Genomic DNA, 24,150 nt, shown 5'->3' with positions numbered 1-24,150 from the left:
CTGACAATATGTAGCTGCTTCACTGAGCTCTACTGGTGGTATTGATAGTTATCACAAGTTATGGTGTAAAGGAAGGACAAAATCAAGAACTTATCCCAATGCTTCTGCATTTGTTTCAGGACTGATGGATTCTATTGTAAAGCTTGAGGAGCAATTTGGAGACCCAGGTGGGGTTTAGAGCTTGACTCAAGATCTTGGTGGTTCTTCTTATTTTGAAGTCTCCCTGAACTCTGGTGGAAGGGTAAGCACCATCAGATTGAGAAAGCATGAAGCCATTGAGAATCAGGAGGCAAGATTACAACAGAATGAGGGTCTTGTGAAGTGTTTTGCTGGAGCAGAGAGGAGATAGGAAGGTGCAAGTAGATTTTTTAGGGGAAACTCCTTGATACTGGATACTCTGCATGTAACTGCACTGTTGAAGACTTCTCTGACCTCTCAGGTGTTCATAGCTACTTTACTTTGAAATAGGTTGACCTAAATACTTACAAGCGCTTGCTGAGAGAATGACCTGTGATACTGGATTTAATAAATGCTGCAGGTCCATTGTTTAATCATCCCAGTGGAACAGTTCAGCATCAGTTTGTCTGCTTTGACTTTTTTGGAGTTGTAGAAATAATTTCTATGATCATTATGAGAGTCCGTCAACTATGACTCCACAGAATTTATGCTTTGGTTGGACTTGATTAAACATGACACCTATCCACATAGAGCCATGCAAGGAAACTGTCACAGTACAACATGACAACAGAGACATCCATGCAGTGGGAATTACCGTGACGGTTACAGTGGTAATCCTCTGTTGGCAAAATGCATGAATAGAAAGACAATGTTACCAGGAAAACAGATCAAACAAAGGTACTTAATCAGTTGATTAATACAAGCTCATATAATAATTCTGACAATTATGATTCTAGCATCTAACAGACTTTATACAAATAAATGCAGAGATATGCATGATAACTACAAAGTCACCAATAGTAAAGTGAGGTAATTAATAAAAGCCTGTAAAAAACATATATCTTTTGTAACACAAAAGTAATTGGGTTTTTATTATGCTTTATAAAAGGAAGTTCACAGCAAGGAAGGAATAAAATTATTATATAAAGAGAAATGCTATTTAAAAATAGACCCTAGATCAGATCTTCTCCACCCAGCCCCTGGGGCACACCAAGTCCCATTGTATTTTCTGGATAGCCTCAATGAATAGCCACGAGATAGATTTGCATACCAAGTAGGACGTGCACGTCAATCTATTTCCTGCATAGTCATAGTAAATATCCTGAAAATCTGATGGGTCATAATTGAAAGAAATAAAAATTAATTGGGAGATAGGCACCTATCCTCTTAGGTGCAATTTTGCAAAAGATAGGCGCCTATTGCATGGTGCCTATTGGCGCATAACACCAAAGTAGATGTGTTTAGCTTAGGCAATGCTAGGTGTGATTCTCTAAAAAACTTAGGCACCTTTAATGTAGGCCTTTAAAACCCTAGCCTATATTACAGGCACCTAAGTTTTAATTTAGAATATTGTATACAATTCTGGAGGCAGCACCTTCAAAAAGATATAAAAAGGATGGAGTCGGTCCAGAGGAAGGCTACTAAAATGGTGCATGGTCTTCGTGATAAGGTATATGGGGATAGACTTATAAATCTCAATCTGTATACTTTGGAGGAAAGGCAGGAGAGGGGAGATATAATAGAGACGTTTAAATACCTACGTAATATAAATGTGCATGAGTCGAGTCTCTTTCATTTGAAAGGAAACTCTGCAATGAGAATTCATAGGATGAAGTTAAGAAGTGATAGGCTCCGGAATAATCCGAGGAAATATTTTGTTATGGAAAGGGTGGTAGATGTGTGGAACAGTCTCCCGGAAGAGGTGGTGGAAATAGAGACTCTGTCTGAATTCAAGAGGGCCTGGGATAAGCACGTGGGATCTCTCAGAGAGAGAGAGAGAGAAAGAGAGATAATATTTACTGTGGATGGGCAGACTAGATGGGCCATTTGGCCTTTATCTGCCATCATGTTTCTATGTTTCTTAAGTTAGGCTCAACTAATCACGAGTCTGTAATGGGCACCTGTGACTGGCACACAATAGGCACCTAAAGTTAGGCATCCATTACAGCATCAGGCCCATAGTACATAATTGTCAGGGGGCATTCACAGGGGAAGGGTATAGGTGAGGCATAGCCAGGGCCAACATTTGCATGCTTAATTTGCAGAATACTGTGAATTACATATGTAAATGTCACATTTAGGTGCTAAAATTTACACCAGCCATAGACATGGGGCGTATGTTAGCACCTAGATCTACTGATGCTGACTTACATTGGTATTCCAAAATGGAAATGATCCAAATACATTTTGCTACAGATTAGGCCTTACTACCCACTAAATTTTGGCACCTAAATGGTGGCATCTGCCCTATTTAATTCCTCATGCAAGAGTCCAGACCCTGCCCAGTCTGTGGCTTTCCCTCGTGTCTTCACAGCTAAAGACCTTCTGCATGTGTCCCAAGTTGCCTTGATTTCTGTGTCTGTTCATGGCTCTAGCACCTCTCCTCGGTGAAGCTGTTTCACGTAGCCACTACGCCTGCCAAGAAATATTTCATACTGGGAACAGCAATGAACTTAGGCAATATTGTTCCACACGAGCTAAAAAAAGAGAAAAAAGTGCCGGTGCTGTGTGATTCAGTTGCGCTAAGCCATTGCAGCACCATAGCCGGTCAGCTCATGCTTCAGATGATGTCAGGGCAGCCACGAGGGGATAGAAACAGTGCAGGTAGTCAAAAATTACATTACAGGGAAAAAGTTGACTCGTCAGCTGCAATAAACATAACCTATGCCGAAGAACAGTTTGCACAGGCACTTTACCTGTTAGAAGCATTTGAATCATAAATACACACATTGGCAAACATCCCTCTCCCCCAGAGAAACAGTTTAAATTTCTTTCAAACGTTTGCATACCTGCAGTGCTTCCTGTATATTTCCATTGTAATCTATGATCTCCGTTGCTCCTCGGTCACCCTTTTGTCCTGGTGGGCCCTGCAATGCGTTGCATAGTTTTCAGCTCAAACTGGCCACTCATTCCAAAATTGCATATCAACATGTACTTTACCACAGTGTAAAATTAAATCCTATTGAAGAGAGTCGTGCATAAATTTGGACATAGGCAACTGCCTCCACTCCAAATGTTGCCTGGAGCCGGAGGTGCTACATTTTGATCTGGGCCTACTGTCAGAAACTGCAACCAGGTCTGGATACTAATGCTAAGTATCTAATGATTTTTCCCCCATGATAACCAACATAAAAAACCCCCAAAACCTCTGATCATGGGTTTAATATTAGCCCCTCAATGACATAATTAGTTTTCCCTTAAATCAATAGAAAAGCAATAACAGCTATGTGGGAATTTAGGACAAAACAGTGTTTACAAAATAATTGTTATGTTAGTAGTACTGACAATATATTAATTTAACTGGAGGACATTTTGTTTTTGTGTCATTTGGAAGGACAGGTAGCAGGTTGCATGTGATGTGTTCCAGGTTTATGACTAACATTGCCAGGGAATCCTTTCTACATGCTAGTCTGTCTGAATTTTCTAGGCCAAGACCTCCAGGCACACTAAGACAGCAAGTAATCTTGGCAATTAGAACAATGCTGAACTTGAAGGACCTCCGGTTGTTGGCAAGAACTGTCAAGCTACTCAGCTCTACGAGGGCAATATCGGGCAAGCTTATCCGGATATATTATGGGTCTTACAGCAGAGATTTCAAAGGGCAGAATCAGAAACTATAAATACCATACTAAACTGGCATTTAAGTCATTTCACAACGGCTATTTCAAGTACTATTTGTAACAGTGTGAAGGATGTTTTGGAAATGTTTTGGCTAAGTTAGAATTTTAGATACTTACCCTGGGGCCCATGAGTCCTGAATCTCCTTTGTCTCCAGGATCGCCCTAAAAAAGTCAAGCAATATCTGTCATCATGAAATACATGCATAAGGAGAAGTGTGTAAAAACAAAATCTAAGTTTAGCACTTTAGGGGTAATTTTAGGTGGTAACAACATGCAGGGATTAAGAACATAAGAATAGCCTTCACGGAGGCCAATCCAAGTCACAAGTACCTGGCAAAAACCCAAATAGTAGCAGCATTCTATGCTACCAACCCACATCTGTCGCAAAAGCAGACTGTGGCTTTTCCTCCAGGAACTTGTCCAAACCTTTTTTTTTAAACCCGCTACATTAACTGCTCTTACCATATCCTCTGGCAATGCGTTCCAGAGCTTAACTATTCTCTGAATGAAAAAATATTTCCTCCAATTTGTTTTACAAGTATTACTCTAACTTTATTGAGTGTCCCCCGGTCTTTGTAAATCTTGATTCAGTATGTGAATAGATGAACAGTTTCTGGTTACGTGGTATTCTGTGTGTCTAGATGTGATGGTATATACCCTGTGGGTGGGCATTCACATGGCTGAAGTTTGGGAAAAATATGGTTGGGGGAGAATACTTATGTAGGTAGATTATAAAATTTTATAATCGATACACAGTGCAAACAGGGTTGTGGAATCAGTAAACCAAACCTTTGAATCCATCTCCACCTCCTCTATTTTTCTACTGTCCAACTCCAACTCTGACTGATTCCGACTCCCACTGACACTAGGCTTTACATTTTTTGTACTGAATCTAAAGTATTGGTAAAGAAGTATATAAGTATAAAATTATAAATTTACAATATATTATAATGAAAGTTTTTATTTTGAAGTTGGAGTTGGAGTAAGTACATTTTTACCGACACCTACTCCAACCAAAATTGCTTCCAAATTCCACTCCGACTCCAAGACTCATCTCTGATTACAGAGCCTTAGGTGCAAGTATTTATTTTGCTTTGTTTCAGTGTTATACGTTTTCCCTTAGAAAATGTGCAGAATGCAAAGAAGAGAAGTATTCAAGGTAACCTTTGGAGAGTTTCATATGTACAGCAAGGATATTAGAACTTGTGGCTTTTCCACAGTTCAAATATCAAGGTCAACTTCATTTTACTTTGATTTAGAACAGGCTTATCCAATCTATTTCCATCAGGGACAGCATTTGATATTTTGTAACATTCGTGCACTCACGCTTTTTGGAGAATAAGGTGATGCCTCTTAATTGGACTAACATGACATTTTTAACTTGTTTTCAGAAGCCAAAGCCTCCTTCCTTAAGTCAGGACGAGCATATTATACCAACATTATACTGTCCAAATTTGAAGGAGGAGGTTTTGGTCTCCAAAAGCTAGTCATAAAATTTATTTAGGGCTCCTTTTACAAAGCGGTGTTACCAAATAGTGGTGCGCTGAATGCGAAAAAGCCAATTCAACTCCCATGAGCTTTTTCACATTCTGCGCATGCTAATCAGTAACCCCGCTTTGTAAAAGGAGCCCTTAGTCTTATAAAAAGGCATCTCCTTATTTTACCTTTTTTTTTTTTAATATTCTTTATTCATTTTCAAAATTACATTAAGTGTAAAATATATTCATTCAGATTAACATTAACTACATCACTTACAAACAATCATTGATATATTACATAAAAACTTTTTTTTAATATATATATTTATTAATTTTTAAAGTAGATTAACACTGCTATCACATTTTTTTATCCTCAGTACTTCAAGCTCCATCTCTGGCAGTATTCAAATCCAGACCCAAAGACTGCGTCTTTGCAGATGCTTTCAATTCCACACTGATTCTGCTAATTCTAATGCTAACTGCTAATACAACGGGTTAACATCTATAAAAATCTCAAAATATTTCCACAAAACTAATATTTTTCCAAAGACATGCAGCTGACTTCACAAATAGCCTTGCTGTGCTTTATTTGAATATATATATCTTGCCATCTTTCAACAACTGTAGGGTGTATCTTTTTTCTATCAGTTTGAGAGATATGGTGTGTTGACCATGTTAGTCCATTTTTCAAGGTAATATATAAAAATAAAACAAAAACATAAAGGAGATAAGGTGATACCTTTTTTACTGGACTAACTTAGGGCTCCTTTAACGAAGTCGCGGTAGCGGTCTAACGCAAGCAATTGCGCGCGCTAAACTGCCGGCCATGCCAGCCGCTACCGCCTCCTCTTGAGCAGGTGGTAGTTTTTTGGCTAGTGCAGGGGTTAGCGCGTGATAAAAAGTCACACACGTTAAAGCCGCTAACGTGGCTTCATAAAAGGAGCCCCTAATGCATTTTATGATTAGCGTTTGAAGGTAACCCCTTCTTTCTCAGATCAAAAATAAGCAAAGGTTGACAAATATGAAAGCATTCCAGTGACAATCTCACAGGAAGAGGGAGGGGTGGGTGGGCAGGAGACAGAGAGAGGAGAAAGCAGTTTAAATTCCTTTGTAGTCTGAAAGAAAACCAAGATCTCTGTTAAGTTCTGTCTGATAGGTATCAAAAAATTCTATCACTTTGATTTCAAAGATCTTACGTTCTTGAATTGGTCTAAAATTTTCTTTAAGTATTCTCACCATAAAATCATGGGTGCAGTGTTCCGTTTTTCCAAAGTGTTATCCGGAGAGGTGACATCCTGGTTGGCATTGCAGTTTTAAATATATCTGTGTAAATTGATCCTAGTCTTTAGCATCTGGCCCGTTTCACAATGTAGCACCCTTCTTTGCACTTTTTGAATTATATAAAGTATACCACCACATTGGAAGTTGAGCATGTGAAGGATCCCCATATGTTGAATGTTTTTCCCATGTGAGTGACCGTGAGATCCTGTGAGATGTGCTCACACAGTTTGCAGCTTGCCACACGACAAGGATGTGTGCCATTCTCTTCTTTGTGCATTTGTGTAGGGCGTTTGTTTTTTTTTACCAGTTTCTGTATCGGATTAGGTAGCCGACGAAAGGCCAGCACAGATGGAGCTGGGAATATTTCTTTTAGTAATTCATTTTCTTGGAGAAGAGGTTGTAGACCTCATAATTTTTCTTAGCTTTTCCAGCTCTGGATTATAAATTACTACCAAGGGGGTCCTTCCTGTGGTTTTTTTCCCTGGTGTTTTAAGGGACGAGGCAATACTCTTAGAGTTTATATTACCTATTTGTTTAAAGGATTCAGTCAGGGTTTTTAGGTGCTTGTCTCTTGGGTCAGAGTAGATACGGTAATATCATGTGGCTTGGCTGTGCATAATGAATTTTTTTTGTATGTGAGGGGTGAAAGCTGGAGCTGTGGAGGTAGCTGCGTCAGTCTGTAGGTTTCTTGTATATAGATGTTTGTATGCAACCTTTGTTGATAAAAAAACTGTGGTGTCTAGAAAATTGACTTTTTCTGGGGAGTAGTCAATTTTGAATTTAACTTAGGATGGTAAGTGTTGAAAGAATTGTAAAATTGTTTGAGAATCTCTTCTACCTCAGTACAAGTCATAAAAATGTCATCAATATATCGGTGGTATTTCAGGGGTTTTTGTCCAAGAGGTTCAAGACACAGAAGTCATCAACCAAGGTGTTGGCATCTGTTTTCTGGGACAAAGATGGAATTCTGCATGTACATTACCTAGAAAAGGGTGCAACCATCACAGCATAATGCTACATTGCACTTCTTGACAAACTGAAGCAGCAACTGGTCTCCAAACATCGAGGCGAGCTTTCAAAAGTAATCTTGTTTCTTCAAGACAATGCTGCTCCTCACAAGGTGGCCGTTACGCAGCAGAAATTGGCAGATCTTCACTCCTACTACTATTAATTATTTCTATAGCACTACCAGATGCATGCAGCGCTGCACAGTCACAAAGAATAAGAAAACAGTTCCTGCTCGAAAGAGCTTACAATCTAAACAGGCAAGACAGACAAACAGGATGTCATGGGCACAGTTAAGGGAAAGGGTTAATTAGCAGGCTGGGTTGGAGGGCAGAGGAGTAGGGTTAAGGACTGAAAAGTAGAAACATAGAAACATAGAAATAGATGGCAGATAAGGGCCCACGGCCCATCTAGTCTGCCCACCTTAATGTCCCTCCCCTACCTTTGCCCTGTGAATAGATCCCATGTGCCAATCCCATTTTGCCTTATATCAAAAAGGTGGGCTTTCAATCTACTTTTAAACAAGGGAAGAGTCCCACAGGTCCACAGGTTCATGCCATTTGGAGACCTGTTGTGCTCTTATGCTATTAATTTGTCCTCTGAAGAAGGCACTTTATGAGTGCCAAAACTTGGATCTCTGTTGGGACTACAGACTTTTATACTTTAAGCCAGTGCATCTCAAACTGTGTGAGATTCCAAGTGTGCCATGGCACACTGAGGAGGAAGAGAGGCACCTGCCAGCTAACTTCCCTATGCGGTACAGCACCAGTGCTGTCCGATTCGCCGAAGGCCTGCATGTTTCCCCCTTCTCTCTAGCGTCCTCCAGCTTCCCACCTGGCCTCCCGGTCTCACCTTTAAAGCTAATTACAGCAGCCTGCAGAGGATCGCCGATAGGTAAAATGATTTTATTTTCAATATAGTGATTGAAATGTGTCAGTTTTAAGAATTTATATTTGCTGTGTACATTGTGTGTACATGAAAAAGGAATGGAAAAAATTGCATTATAATTAGTAAAGGGGATGGGATCTGGGGCAGAGCTTGGGCGGGTCTAGGGAGGTCTGTGGTTGGGGTACTCAGTTGATATTTGTTAGACTTAGGGGGAACTTAGCTTGAAGTAGTTGAGAAACACTGCTGTAGGCAATCAGCTCGCGCCAGTGCCTCTCCTTCTCTCCGGCCCTCCACCCTACTGGCATCTCAGGGCCCATCAGGAAGGCCTCTACACATACGCGGACTTCAAAATGATGATGTCAAGCATATGCGTGGTGTCATCACGGTGATGTTCCCGCACTTCTGGGTACCTCAAGCCGTGGCCATTACCTTTAGTGTGCCTCAGCTCGAGAAAGTTTGAGAGGCACTGCTTTAAGTTAATAAACTTTACCATTTGGTTGTTTTAGACATCTCACTTGCCTTTCTTGTTTGTTTGGTATAGTTTGAGGCAAGACATCTTCCTTGTTTTGCTGTACTGAGTATTAGAAGCGCATCAGAATGTGAGAGGCTCTGCGCTTATGTTTTCTTTTAAAAGTTCAATTTATTTGATATACTGTACTGCAAATTTTCAAAGAAGAAATCTTAAGAGTTTACAATAACTAAATGGAAAGGGGGGAGAGAAGGGGAAAACACAATAGCACATGACACAAACGATTGCAGACTTGGGAAGCTGAGGGATGAAGTTGGCAAACTCAGAAGCAGCGAGGTGGGGGGCTGCTGATGATCCCCCAGCTGTTGGCACTGGAAGTGTGTATGTGTGTGTGTGGGGGGGGGGGGGTTCGAGGGCAGATGCAGATATGGGAAGAGATGGGGAGAGGATTCTAGGCAGGCCATGAGGAGAGGCAGGACACAAGAAGAGGTGGTTAGAGGGTGCAGAGGCAGGAAATGGGGAGAGACAGTGAGAGAGTGCATATGCTGGAGATGGGGAGAGTGCAAATATTGGACATGAAGAAAGATTGGGAGAAAAAGCACAGGGAGGTGGAAATAGAGGAGATTCTGGACATGAGAGTATATGGGGAGATAGAGGGAAAATTCTGAACACAGCAGGTAAAGGAAACAGGATATCTAGGGAGATTGAAGGGAGATATTGGACACTGGAGAGCATAGAAAGATGAAAGAGATATGCTGGACATAGAGAAATTATCTTACTGGCTGTCTTCAAAAATCAAGAAAAATGCCAGGAAATAGTTTTGAAACTAGTTTTTTCCTCCCTAAAAGTGATAATTCTCTTAGTCACTTATTTTTCTTCAGATAGCATGGCAGGGAGTATGGCTGTAAAAATTTCAAGATTCTCTTTTCACTGCATTTTAGATGAGTTGATCTTAACTCTTCTTATTCAGGTTACCTTAGAAAATTGCATCACTCTACTCCTTAGAATACTAGAACAAGTTTCTCTAGACATCAATTTTAAGTTTCCACTTCATATATTTTGCAGCATTATTATATCTGTAGAAAAAAAAACAACACTAAAACTTCCTAGATGCTCTTGAATTGAAACTGAACCTTTCAGAAGGGATTTAAAATGTCCCTTGCTCTTAGTTATCTGGTTGCCCTTAATCCTTTTAGTAACAAGCAGATATCCATGGCTAAGAATCCCACTTACATAGAAGGTTAGTAGGTCTGCATAACTCCCAAGCTGTATCACCTGTGTACATTGTTACATGATACACCAACAGGTCAGATCTTGTGTACAAGCATCAAAGCAAATAAGACAACTTGAGCAAATTCCATGATCCATGTATCAAAGTGAAAGTGATTATATCAAGTGATTACATATACTGTAGTTCAAAACCAGCGCCAGCTAAAGGAATTGTGGGATTTTGAGTCAACTTTCTTTGGCACTACTCTCGCAATATCAGCAGCACTGCTCCCCATTGGCGAAGCACCTAATTCTACCCACATTGGTATCCCTCTCCTTTTTAGGGTTACCAAATGGCTGGATTTCCCTGGACATGTCCTCCTTTTACAGGACATGTCCAGGTGTCCGGACAGCTTTTCAAAATCCAGCACTTTGTCCGGGTTTTGAAAAACTTCCAGCTAGGAACAACATTGGGATGGCATCTGCGCATGCGTGGATGCAATGAGGTGACATCACATACATGCATGCATGTGTGTGATGTCATCACGTCATACCAGCGCATGCACAGATGCTCTCCCGACAAGTGAAAAGGTTGAGGGGCGGGGCTGGGCTGGGGAGGCGGAACAGGGCATGACTCGTGTGGAACTGGGTAAGGCCGGGTGGAAGGCCTGGGGGTGGGGCCATGAGTCTGGATTTTAGTTCCTGAAAATCTGGTAACCCTATTCCTTTATGATCAGATCACTCTCTCCTCCTTTCCCTGCCCGTGGTCCTGCAAACCTGCTGGCAGGAGCAACATGAAAACAGGCACCCTCCAGTCAGTTCCTAGGTGTTCCCTCTGTCACACCCTGCCTCCTCTGATGCAATTTCCTGTAGGCAGGATGTTTGTCTCTGGTCTCTAGTCAGCCCCTGGGTGTTCCCACAGCTATTTATTTTTACACTGTTGCTAGAAAGTTTGCAGGATCATGGGCAGGTGAGCGGGGAGAAAAAAGTGAAGTGGGAGAGGGAGCGATGCTGGAGCAGAGAAGGGAGAGAAAGTGTGACTAGACCATGGCAGTGGGGAGAGAGATGCTGAACCTGCTGGGAGGAGAAGGGCAGAAAAGCTTAAGCATTGCATCAAATGAGACACTGGCAGTGATATCAGTGGCTGGGATTTCGGTGACCTTTATGGCTGGCACCCTGAGCCAGTGTCCACTTGGTCCAATGGTTAAGCTGGCTCTGTTTAAAACTGACAAAATTGTGTAGAACTCTAATATATATAAAGTAGAAAGCAGATAAGGAAGAGGAAAATTAATGCATGTTATAAATAGAGAATAAGAGCCCAAAGCTAATAATTAGCATGTAAGAAAGTATATGTAATACTGAATTTTTCAATCCTCACATGTTGGATGGATTTAATAATCATGTTTACTGACCTTTGACCCTTTTGGACCCCTAGTTCCAGATTCACCAGGTTCACCCTTGTTTAAATGAACATAACAGGAAGGAAATGAAAGAGAGAGGAAAAAAAGAGAGAACAGAAAAAATTATCAATGGCAAGAAAAAAATAGGAGAAGCTCTTAATTTAAAAAAACAACTGCATTATACTGGAAAGAATAATTAGGAAACTGGTGTGCATTGAACAGAATCCTCATGAGAACTTGAGGTCTAGGGAAGCACAGAACACAGACATACAGTTAGAACTGGTGTAACGTGAAAAATGTCCAAGAGAAACCAAAAAAGCACTGTGGAGAGACGATGATCCTGAAATGAACTTTAACTGAATTTCCAAATGTACATAAAAAAGCCAAGTTCCAAATAAACAATCCACATAAAAGGTATAAATCCACATAAAAATCAAAAGGCCCTAATAGGCTAGTGGTGCAGGACCCAACACGGTCCGCGTTTCGACAAGGTGTCTTCCTCAGGGGTCCCTAAGGGTCCTATGATAATGAATACGTGGAAAAACTGGTCTATGGAGAATCAAACGCTGCTGGAACATAAAATAATGTGAAAAATAGCATCCTGCAATGTACTGAAGGAACTTAAAAGTTAAGGATACATTTGCTGAAATTTTGAGAATTTTAATAAATTGAGGATTTCTTACAAATTCAATGCCCTACTTCTTAATCAATCAAACGATATCACTATGCACGGATTAATATGTTATCCTGCAATTTGTGCGAACCACAGTTGTTATGAAGCATATTTTACAAGTCTCAGCTTCTAATTTACATTTATAATGTTGTACCAAAAAGGAAGGGATTCAGCAGTAAAATAATCACCAAAAGAAAAACTGAAATCAGTGAAATCCAATCACACATAATGTGCAAAAATATGGAGGAAAAAGCCTCAGATGTTCTCTTGTCCTGTTATATTGAGCTATAACTTAAGCTCTTGACACAAATTCAAGACTAGTTTCTTTCATTGGCAGAAAACCTCCATTACTTACTATTCTCAATAGTCACGTCCTTCAAAATATCGAGCAAAAATAACTTATAACCATATGCAATATTAACTCAGCTGTGCAAGCAAACACTTATCTTATTTTGTTCCAGCAGGACCCGTTTCTCAGTAGCTTCATCAGGGGACTTTTAAGCGTTGCTTCTGAAATTAGTCTGCAGCTATTTTTATTGTGCTGTGTTGTTGGCATAACTAACCTTAGGTCCAGGAGCACCAAGTTCACCTCGTTCACCCTTCCCAGGGGGCCCTGCTTCTCCTTTCTCACCCTGGCAAAGATTAGAGGTCATATGGCATGAATACATTACAATGTTAAATAATATATATTGCATCTCTACACACTGTGAGTATGTGAGTATATAAAAAATAAAGATTACCAAAGAACACAACTGCCACCAAAACATGAGCACCTGACTAGGATGATGCTCTCCTTTAAGAAGACCACCCTATAAAGCAGAACAGAGGCAGCCAGACTGGAGGTGGGACTTCTCTACAACATTTCTGTAGGTCTTCTCTATGCAGTGGCATAGTGGGGGGAGGGGAGGGTGAACCACCCCGGGAGCCGTTTTCACGGGGGCGCCAGTGCCTCTCCTCCTCTCCGCCCCTGCACACCTCTTGAAATGTTTGCTGGCACAAGCAGCATCTTCTACCTGCTGCTCGTGCTGGCCTTGGCTCCCTTCTCACATCACTTCCTGGTTGCAGGACCATGACATGATGTCAGAAAGACAGTGGCGTACCAAGGGGGGGGGGGAGAGTCCGCCCCAGGTGCAGTCTTAGTGGGGGTACACAGCCGGCCAGGTCCAGAAAATTCAGCGATGAATTTGAAACAGCTCCCTTTCTGCCTCCCTGCCCCTTACCTTCATGGCCGCAAGTCTAAATTACCTTCATACAGCAGCTGGAGTTGCATGTGGCTGACGTAAAGGTCATCTCTGATGCAACCAGAAGTTGCATCAGAGATGACCTTTACGGCAGCCATACAGCAGCCGGCTGCTGTACGAAGGCAGTTTAGACGTTGCCAGCCACAGGGCAGGGATGTTTGTCAGACCGGGCCTGTTGTCCCGGGGGGGGGGGGGGAGAAAACGCCACGAAGGTAAGGAGCAGGGAGGGAGAAAGGGAGGAAAGGTGGGGTGAAGAGGAAAAGATGCTGAAGGGAAATGGGTAAAACAGAGGGGGGAGAAGGACACTGAAAGCACATGGGGAAGACAGGGGGGGGAGAAGGACGCTGAAAGTACATGGGGAAGACAGGGGGGGGGGGAGAAGGACACTGAAAGCACATGAGGAAGACAGAGTGGGGAGGACGCTGAAAGGACATGGGGAAGAGAGAGTGGGGAGAAGATGCTGGCAGGGAATAAGACAGAGATGCCAGACTATGGGGGGAGCAGAGGGAAGAAGATGGGTGCCAGACCAATTTGGAAGGGGGGAGAAAAGGAGAGGCACAGTAACAGAGCAAATGGAAGACGCAGAGAGAAGAGAGACAGTGGATGGAAGGAATTGAATGAGAAGGTGAGGAAAGCTGAAACCAGAGAATACAAAGGTAGAACAAAAATTTTCTATTTATTTATTGCTTTAGAAGACATGTGTCACTGTTTCTGTGCTGTTATATTGTATGCAGAGTCCAGCTTCTTGCTGGTTCAATTTAACCTTTGTCTATGTATTTCTATTTTATCCCCCCTTTTACAAAACTGTGGAGCGTTTTTTAGCGCCAGTCGTGCTGGTAGCAGCTCTGATGCTCAGAATTCTATGAGCATCAGAGCTTTTACCACCGTGGCTAAAATCCACACTACAGTTTTGTAAAAGGGGGAGGGGTTAGTTTGTGATGACATATTCCATATTAGGCGAAGGTGTTTTCTGTGTTCTGTGTGTTCGAAAGACATGGTTTTCTATTAGGATTGACGGTGTAGGATTGATCTGTACTAGTCTGGCTTGTTTAGTTTTACAGTGGGTGTATTGATGTAATGTTCACTGCAATATGTAAGATGCTTGCTTTTCTTAGGTACTCATGTGTGACGTGTGGCTTGTTACTAAAAATCATGTTTTTCGTACAGAGGGGGGAGGGGCTGCCAAAAAATGATGGGCCCCAGGTGTCACATATGCTAGGTTCGCCACTGCAGAAAGGAACCAAGGCTGGTGTGCACAGCAGGTGGAAGATACTGTTTGTGCCAGTGAGTGCTCAAGCAGTGAGGAAGAAAAAGAGGGCACATGGCATGGTGATACCGGGTGCTACCACTACAGGCGTCAACCTCCCTAGCTACACCACTGCTTCTAACATATGAACATAAGAATAGCCTTAGTGGGTCAGACCAATGGTCCATTAAACCCTGTGGACAATTCAGGTCACTAGTACCTGGCTAAAACCCCAGGAGTAGCAACATTCCATGCTACCGAACCAGGGCAAGCAGTGGCTTCCCTCATGTATTTCTCAGTAACAGCCTATGGACTTTTCCTCCAGAAAATTGTCCAAACCTTTCTTAAAACCAGGTACACTATCCACTCTTACCACAACCTCTGGCAATATGTTCCAGAGCTTAACTATTCTCTGTGTGAAAAAATATTTCCTCCTATTGGTTTTAACAGTATTTCCCTGTAACTTTGTTGAGTGTCCTTTGTAATTTTTGACAGAGTGAAAAATTGATCCACTTGTACCCGTTCTATTCCACTCAAGATTTTGAAGACTTCAATCATATCTCCCCTAACCTTTTTAGTCTTTCTTCATACAAGAGGAGTTCCATCCCTTTATCATCTTGGTCACTCTTCTTTGAACCTATCCTAGTGCTTTTGTGAGATAAGGAGACCAGAATTGAACGCAATACTCCAGGTGAGGTTGCACCATGGAGCAATAAAGAGGCATTTTGGCATTCTTAGTCTTGTTAACCATCCTTTTTTAAATAATTCCTAGCATCTTGTTTGCTTTTTTGGCCATCGCCACACATTGGGCAGAAGATTTCATCGTATTGTTTATGACACCCAGATCCTTTTCTTGGGCGCTGACTCTCAAGGTGGATCCTAACATCCGTTAACTGTGATTTGGGTTATTCTTTCCAATGTGCATCACTTTGCATTTGTCCACATTAAATTTCATCTGCCACATCTTCCAATTTCCTAAAGCCTGCCTGCAATTTTTCCACAGTCTGTATGTGCTTTAACAACTTTCTTCCTCAGCTACTCTAGCCTCAAGAGATTGGACCAGTTTCCTGAGTGCTGTGAGCTCATTGCACTGAGTACACACATATGATCTCTCACCAAAATGGAGATAATCAAACACGTGACACTCAGTGCACAAGACTGGATAACCCTGATCTCGCTGCTGGACTGCTGCCTGCATCTTAATATTGGTGATTTTCCATACCATTTGAATGTTCTGATGTGCGCTTATTAGGTGTTTCACAAGTATTATGCTGTCCCTGCATTTATCTCTCTTACTTGAATTTCAGTGCTATTAATAAGTATACAGTATTTTGAAATTAGTTATATGATAGTCCTATTATTAAGTTTCAATTTGGGGTGGGAGGGAGGATATTTTTATTGTTACATGTTGTATAAGTATTGATTATATGATAGATAAGGGTGGGGAGGGGGGGAGATAAGAGAATATCATATGTATCATTGTTGATTATTAAGTGATATATTTATGGTTATTTGTATGGATATGTTATCACACTTATTATAAGTTTAAAAATGAATAAAGATTTAAAAAAAAAAAAAGTTTCAATTTGCTTAATTTGAGTTTACCTCATTCATTGCACTTGTTTTGTATACCACTTTGGGTGAATTTCTTCTTAAAGGGGGTTAATAAATCCCAATAAATAAATGGGGGGGGAGGGGATTAGAGAGCTGAGAACATTAATGTCTTAGTAGTAAGGTTTATTTTACAACCATGAAGTAATAAGATTCTACTATGACCTCAGAAGCATGAGCCATCGGCCAATAATCAGATCTTTGGGGGAAAAAAATTTATTTGTTGGACTGAAGGCCTTAGTAAAAATATTTCAAAATCTGGATTTTCTTCTGCTGAATCTACATGTGGATTTGGTTCAAAGAATGCCATTAGCATTATGTTTTATCCGATTTGGGAAGTCTTATGCAATCACAGCATTATTTTAACAGGATTCATAGTTAACAGAATTCAAAACATTACTGCAGGTGTGGCAGAAGAGAGAAATATAGCAATACACTGTGACAAATAACAGATGCAACATAACAAGCAGAATACAGACTGATTTAGAACAAGTGCTACAGGTAAAACAAATGAGAAAAAGTATTGCTTACCTTTGTTCCTGGTAACCCTGGTAAGCCAGGCTCTCCCTGTGGACCAATGAAACCTGGTTCACCCTTTAAAAAAAATGAATGCATTAGATCACTATCTGATTAACAGGATATTGAAACCTGTCCATAAAGATCACTATTGAGACTTTATGGATAGGTGAAAGGATTTTTTGTTGTTTACAACCCAATGGAATTTGGAAAGGGGGGTCGAGAAATATCTGTCTGTCTGTTTTGCTGTCTTGGGGCAAATAACTGTGAAAATTTAACAGAACTGGATGAAACTTGGTATGGGAGAAAACTAGTTAAAAGACGATTTGAGTTTGAAAATAGGCTAGGTAAGACCAGGAATTCCAGAGAAGCAATTGCCTCCCCCTCCAAAAAAAATGACCCAATGCATTTCGATAGGAGAAGCAGTTCCAGCTTTGGCAGCATAGAAATTTATAGTAGCATAGTTTGGGGTGAATCAATGGAGCTCTAGCCAAAATGTATGTAGACACTCTTATATTCAAAAGACACCAACATCCGAAAGGACCCTTGCGATCATTTGCCAAGGATTGTAATGCCCCTGACTCATAGATTGTAAAAGCGTTGTTTCTTCTCATGTTCAAGTTTTTCTATGTCACGTTGTATACAGGAATTGAAGCTGTGTATAAGTGGATCAATAGAGGCCATGCGGGATCCAATTGGAAGGAGTTTTAACCACTGAAATGTCTATATAATTTGAAAATGCAAGCTCATTTCATCTTGCCTTTTGCAGGATGGTTTAAGGTTGCTCTCTCCCTTAAATCGCCATTCTTATTTTCCCTCTCCAAACTGTATACAAAAAAGGATAACAGCCCCTGTTGTTAATTAGGGGCATATCCATGAGTAAGTGCTGGCCCACGTCTGTGAAGAGAAATGCCAACTTTCACGTGTAAATACTGGCACTTACACATGTACATTGCTGAGGTTCCTCTGTTCAATATATCATCGTGTATCTTTGAAAAATGGCATATATTACATTACATTAGTATTTATGAATTGCTAATATGCCCCAGAAGGAGTTCAGTGCAATTTATAATTTAGAAGAGCCTGGCCAAATCCTGGGATTACATTATTTCATTAGGGTTCCTAACACAGATAGCTTGGCGTGTGTTCATGTATTGGTAAATACAGGCACACTCCTGTGTCTATTTTAGAAAAAGCTCTATATTGGCAGAACCTTCTCCAAAATAACACCAAAACTCTAATGTACTAACTCAGATGGATCAACTCCAATTTCTACATTATATTTAAAATGTGATGGTTACGACTTCTGGAGTAGTTCACTTATGGATCGGGCATTAGGCCTGACCTCCTAGAGAGCATTTGTAGGGGATGAGTTGGTTTTGGGAGGTGGGGTTGTGGAAAGTATTCTTGACATTTTCTATGGTCCACTTAGGGCTCCTTTTACAAAGGTGCGCTAGCAGTTTTAACACACGCTAAAATGCCACGCACGCTAGCCGCTACCGCCTCCTTTTAAGCAGGTGGTAATTTTTCGACTAGTGCACGCTAAAGCGCGTGCTAATCTTGTGCGTGCGCTAAAAACGCTAGCGCACCTTAGTAAAAGGAGCCCTTAGACTTCGGCTGCACCGTTGGCTTTTAATATCTCCCTGCCATTTGTGGAGTGGGAGTCTGGGCATATTTCACTCTTTTGGCACCTGCTGGACCATTTGGAAATATATTGTAACTTGTTGATCTGTTGCCTAATTGTGATTTTGTTGTTCTAGTCCTTGGTTCACATTGATTTGCGGGGGGGGGGGGGGGGGGAAGGGGGATTGTTGGAGGGAGGTCATGTTAAATGATGATGAACACTTTCGATCTCCTTGTTTTTGTAACTTGTTCTGTGAAGTCATCAAGAAAAATTGTTTGAAATAAACTGTGATGTACAGGTGTAGTGCGGCTGCAGATCGTCATAATTTGCAAAGTCTAGATTAGATGTTTCAAAAATTTCCCCAGATATTTTACAGAAAATAACCTGATTTGTAGCTCCTGAAAAGGTGCATACAGTGATGCTAAACTTTATCTTATTTTATTTTTTAAAAAATTCTATTTCAATCAGAAATTCAACTAGAACATATTTCCCAGACACAATTCGGGCGCCTTTTACTAAGGTGCACTATGCTTTTTAGCGCATGCTAAATATGCTTTTTAGCGCATGCTAAATAAATGCTAACGTGTGCATGTTAGTCTATGGACGCATTAGCGGTTAGCGTGTGCTAAACGCGCACTAAAACGCATAGCACACCTTAGTAAAACAGGGGGTAAGTATCTGATGCAAACAACTAGAAAAATTGCTAGGTTTATATAATTAAAACAGAATGGTTATAAAAGATTAGCATTTTTGCACTGGGCTAAAACATAAACATACAGGTCCTTTTATTAAGGCGTGCTAACTGATTTAGTGCACGCTAAATGCTAAGATGCTCATAGGATATAATAGATGCCTTAGCATTTAGCTCATGCTAATATTTAGCATGAGCTAAATCGGTTAGCGCACCTTAATACAAGGTTTTGAGATTAATGATATGGCAACAATACAATTTTTACTATCTAATAAGTTTCCATATCTGTCTGGTCCCTATCAATCTGTTTAGGTAGATACAAGGCTACATATTTATCTCTCTGTATCTCACAGATTTTTTTTTCAACTAGGTTTGATTTTATTAACTATTTATCTTTAGCTGAGCTAAAACCATGAACATATTTTTCTCAAGTACACCTCCCAGCACCCTAGGAAATTGGTTAGTAGCAAGCTACATTTCATGGGTCCTTCCATAGCACCTGCAATAGAACAAATTTGCACCCATGAGCACAGCAGCAAGATGTACAGCACAAACACTCAAGCCAATGAGAGCAAGACAGGGCAAAGCAGGAAGAAATGAACATTGCAGGCTCTTCTGACAATTAGCGTGCATGTTAGAAAAACAGAACCCCAAAATAAAATACTGCTCTGTAGTTGTATACATTTTGTGAGTCTAATTTAAAGTGTGAATTTATGCTGATAAAACTGTGAAAATCTATGTGCAAGTGTATGCATAATTACACTATGTAACATGATTTTTGTTCCTGGGCAGTACTTATAGTTTCCTAATTGTTCATGTCTAAAATGTATAGAAAATGTCTGTTATTTCCATAAAACTTTGCTTTTGTGACCAGGATAGTCAAATTTTGCGATTTGCCTATTTTTATTTATAGTTCAGTATTTTTATTTAATTATTTGTAAAAATGAAAAAACAAAAACAGTGGATAACAAGTAACAATAAGCAGGATGTTCAGCAGATAAATAAAAATACATAAGACAGGTCTGAAATTTAAAGATCCTTGAGATCCATTTAAGTAATTATCAATGGTTTTTAAACAAAATAAAATTTTCATCTTTTCATTCTTATAAAGTCATAAAAAGCAACAAATGAATCACAATTAACATGTATTTATATTGAAGTTATACAAAGATGACCACAGAATATTTAAAAGTGAGTAGTTTTTTGAGATTTGAGATTATATTATGTCACTTTCACAAATGAGCCCCCAGATGTAGTCTCTCATTATGTTCTCATTATATTGTCCTTGGTAGCAGTGTTCAAAATCCATTATATCCTGGTGGAAACACTCACCTTGCTCTTCTTAGTATGCTCCTATGTTCTCCTTGAATGTCTCAAGATGAGCATCAAGGACACGAACTTTGAGAGACATACTACAGCCCATTTTACTGTAATTCTTCACCAGATTCTCAACCAGCTCCATGTAATTTTCAGCCTTGTGATTGCCCAGGAAGATCAAAACCACTGCGACAAAGCTGTTCCAAGCCACTTTCTCCTTCCTATAGTAGTTAGCTTCTTGGGAAATTCCTTGCACTCCAGGATCTTTTTTATCCGTGATCTGACAAAGACACCAGCTTTGACCTTTGCCTCAGACAGATTAGGGAAGATATCTTGAAGATACTTGAAGGCTGCTGACTCCTTATTTAGAGCTCTGACAAATTGTTTCATTAGGCCCAATTTGATGTGCAATGATAGCATTAGCACCTTCTGGGGGTCCACCAGTGGTTCCCATTTGATGTTGTTTCTCCCTACAGAGAATTTGATCTGCTGTACCTTTGTGTCTCAAAGGTGTACCTTTGCTGTGTGTTCCAAAGGTCTGCTGTACCTTTGCTGTACCTGGTGTCCCAAAGGCAGAGATAGCAGGCAAACTTGGTAAAACCATCTTGCGGACCCATTAAGAATGCTACCATTTTTAAGTCTCTGATGACATCCCAGCCGTACTCATCATATGTCAAGGCACCTAATAAGGTTTTGATGCTGTTGTAATGTTCTTTGAGGTGCACTGAGTGAGCCAGTGGAAGAGATGGGTACTTGTTCTCGTTATGGAGCAGCATGCCTTTGATGCTCCTGGATGAGCTGTTAATGAAGATATGCCACCCTTTTGGGTTACAGGCAATTCCAGTTGCCTCAGACTGATCACATTGTGGCAGAAGAAGAGCCCATCTCGATTGATGAAGAAGGTGGAAAAGCTTGGTGATGCTTCCTCTGATCTGTGATTCGCACACTTACATCCAAGTTCCACTGCTTGAGCCTAGACATCAAAAGCTCAGCACTGGACTTGGTGAGACCAAGATCGCTGATCAAGTTGTTGTGGCCTTTTTGGTTTGTATAGTATGGGTTTCTCTCATCAGCTGCACCACTGATTTTGTAAACTGGATCTACAAAGCCTCCCTCACTCTCTAACTTGCTGCTCTCTTCTGAAGACAGCTGCTCTCTCCATATCTCTCTGGGGGAGTGGGTATGGGGAGCTTAGGGCAACGTGGCTCCAGGGCAATGGATGAAGGAATATCTGGATATGTGAGTGAAGATGCATTTTGCCAGTTTGATATGGGGAAGGGTCCACCTTGCAGAAGTAGCAGTTGCTTGAGTGGTCAGTGGGTTACCGCTATCTTCTTGAGATAGCAAACCATGGCTCTCTTTTCCCTTCTGTACCATCCTATAGAACAGGGCTGCCCAAGTACGGTCCTTGAGATCTACTGGCAGGCCAGGTTTTCAGGATATCCACAATGAATATGCATGAGAGATATTTGCCTGCACTGCCTTCTTGGTATGCAAATCTCTCTCATGCATGTTCATTGTGGATATCCTGAAAACCTGGCCTGCCAATAGATCTCGAGGACCGGATTTGGGCAGCCCTGCTATAGAAGAATAAAATAAAATTTTGGTAATGAAAACAATAAATTTATTTCACCTACTACTAAAGTATATGAGATTCTCGCAACATATTTCATAGATGATGTACAGTGTTCCCCTGGTTGTTCGCAGTCGGTGGTTCGTGGTCCTGGTCATTCGTGGTATTTTCTGATCACGAACCGCCGACAAGGAGAGGACAGCTGAAGAGGCAGGAGAGAGCAGCCAGAGCGCCAGCGAGTGAAGGAAATCACTCACTATATGCTCCGACTGCCTCTTGCTTTGACATGCAGCTCCTGATTGGTAAGGCCCGACTTAGTGCAGGAAGAGGCGGTCAGAGCATATAGTGAGTGATTTCCTGCACTTGCCGGTGCTCCGGCTGCTCTCTCCTGCCTCTCCCGCTGCTCTCTCCAGTCTCCCCATGAAAAACCATATTTGCGGTTTTTCAAGATTCGCGGGGGTTCCTGGAATGGAACCCCTGCAAATATCGGGGGAGTACTGTATTTTCAAATAACACTGAACATTTTAAATTTTTCAAAATTAAACCTTCTAAGAAATTTTATAGCAGAAAATTCCACCATCTTAGTGAGAAACAAAATTGTCTTACCTTCCAGAGTTTTTTGGCAGTGCTCGCATGTGAAGCGAGGTGCCCAAGGTTTGTCTTGATCTCAAACAGGCATGCTGAAATATGCCTTGTAGGCATCACACATCTTAGCAGATGCTTCTATGGAGTAGATTTTCCCTCTTCTCTCGATAATTTGGCCGGATACATAGCAAAATCATCTGGCATGTACCTTAGTAAAAGGGCCCCTAAGTTTACACAGCTTGGAATCAATCTGTAATGTTCTGCAGCAAAGGTATATTTCAAAATATCAGTATCCTGGTCACAAAAGGAAAGTTTGAGGGGAATGATAGCCATTTTCTATACTTTTGTGGCATAGGCAATTAAGAAAGAACACTTATTATCAAGGAACATGCAACATGTGGCTTTTAATTTTGCATGCAGTACTGTTTAATTAAGGGAAGTGAGGCAGAGGGGTGTAGTTCAGTGATTTATTTAATAACAGTGCTAGTGGTTTGATAGTCGATTGTCAAATATTTCTGGTAGAAACTGAATCAATTTCATTCTGTGGTCAGCATATCAGACAGAAAGCTGTTATTGTCTCCATCATTTATCTAAGAAAATAATTATTCACTGAAAACACTGTTTAAACATTTTTGCCCCCTTATACTAAGCCGATTAGCATGGACTGATGCTGTACATGCTTCAACGCCAGTAGGGAATTAATGGCCTTCGGAGCATTTGTCATGCAGCACTCTCTTGCATGGCTTAGTAAAAGGGGAATTATGTTTTTAATTAGATTATGTATGTTTAATTTGTATAATACCTAGGACTACTGGATAAAGCAGCCTATAAATATTTTAAACAAAAAATAAATAAAACATTTCTGTCTAGTACAAGGGCTCTCAACCCAGTACATAGGTCACACCCAGCCAGTCAGGTTTTCAGGATACATATAATGCATATGTATGAGATAGATTTGCACACGTATGTATACTTTGGAGCAAAAGCAGGAGAGGGGAGATTACATAGCGACATTCAAATACCTATGTGACATAAATGCGCATGAGGCAAGTCTCATTGGAAAAGAAGCTCTGGAAAGAGAGGGCATATGATGAAGTTAACAGGTGATAGGCTCAGGAGAAATCTAAAGAAATACTTTTTTTTATAGAAAAGGGTGGTAGATGCATGGAATAGTCTCCCGGTAGAGGCGGTGGAAACAAAGACTGTGAATTCAAGAAAGCTTGAGACAGGCACGTGGGATCTCTTATGGAGAGGAAGAGATAGTGGATGTTGTGAATGGGCCATTTGGCCTTTTTCTGCCGTCATGTTAATATATCTTGGTTAGTACAGCATGGTCTGGCTATTAATCTCAAAACAAATGAAGTTACAATGGTCTCTAGTAACATTATATTGAACCAAGACCTTAAGAGTCAAATTAAATGATGCTGTGCTTCATTTAAAATTAGAAGTGACCTAGTTAGGTATTATATAGGAGGTACTATTGAATTTGCATGCAGCTGTACCTTCCCTTCCACTGCCATATCCAATATTTCTGTATCTTTCCTAC

The 24,150-nt window shown here is 40.7% G+C and overlaps 1 protein-coding gene across 1 annotated transcript in view; it reads right to left on the bottom strand.

Moving 5' to 3' along the window:
- The window catches only part of COL25A1 (collagen type XXV alpha 1 chain), a 405,886-nt gene that overhangs the window by 104,509 nt on the left and 277,227 nt on the right, over positions 1–24,150 (bottom strand). Inside the window, exons 21-26 of the mRNA XM_033960097.1 lie at positions 16,830–16,892; positions 12,764–12,832; positions 11,540–11,584; positions 3,915–3,959; positions 2,967–3,044; positions 773–796 (exon numbers count right to left, since the gene is read on the bottom strand). Coding sequence (XP_033815988.1) covers positions 773–796; positions 2,967–3,044; positions 3,915–3,959; positions 11,540–11,584; positions 12,764–12,832; positions 16,830–16,892 — 324 coding nt within the window. The remainder of the gene's footprint in view (positions 1–772; positions 797–2,966; positions 3,045–3,914; positions 3,960–11,539; positions 11,585–12,763; positions 12,833–16,829; positions 16,893–24,150) is intronic.

This window comes from Geotrypetes seraphini, chromosome 1 (genome assembly GCF_902459505.1).
Source record: "Geotrypetes seraphini chromosome 1, aGeoSer1.1, whole genome shotgun sequence".
In the NCBI taxonomy this organism is placed as follows: domain Eukaryota; kingdom Metazoa; phylum Chordata; class Amphibia; order Gymnophiona; family Dermophiidae; genus Geotrypetes; species Geotrypetes seraphini.
Note: the sequence above shows the minus strand (reverse complement) of the source record. Positions and strands in the feature narration are given on the sequence as shown.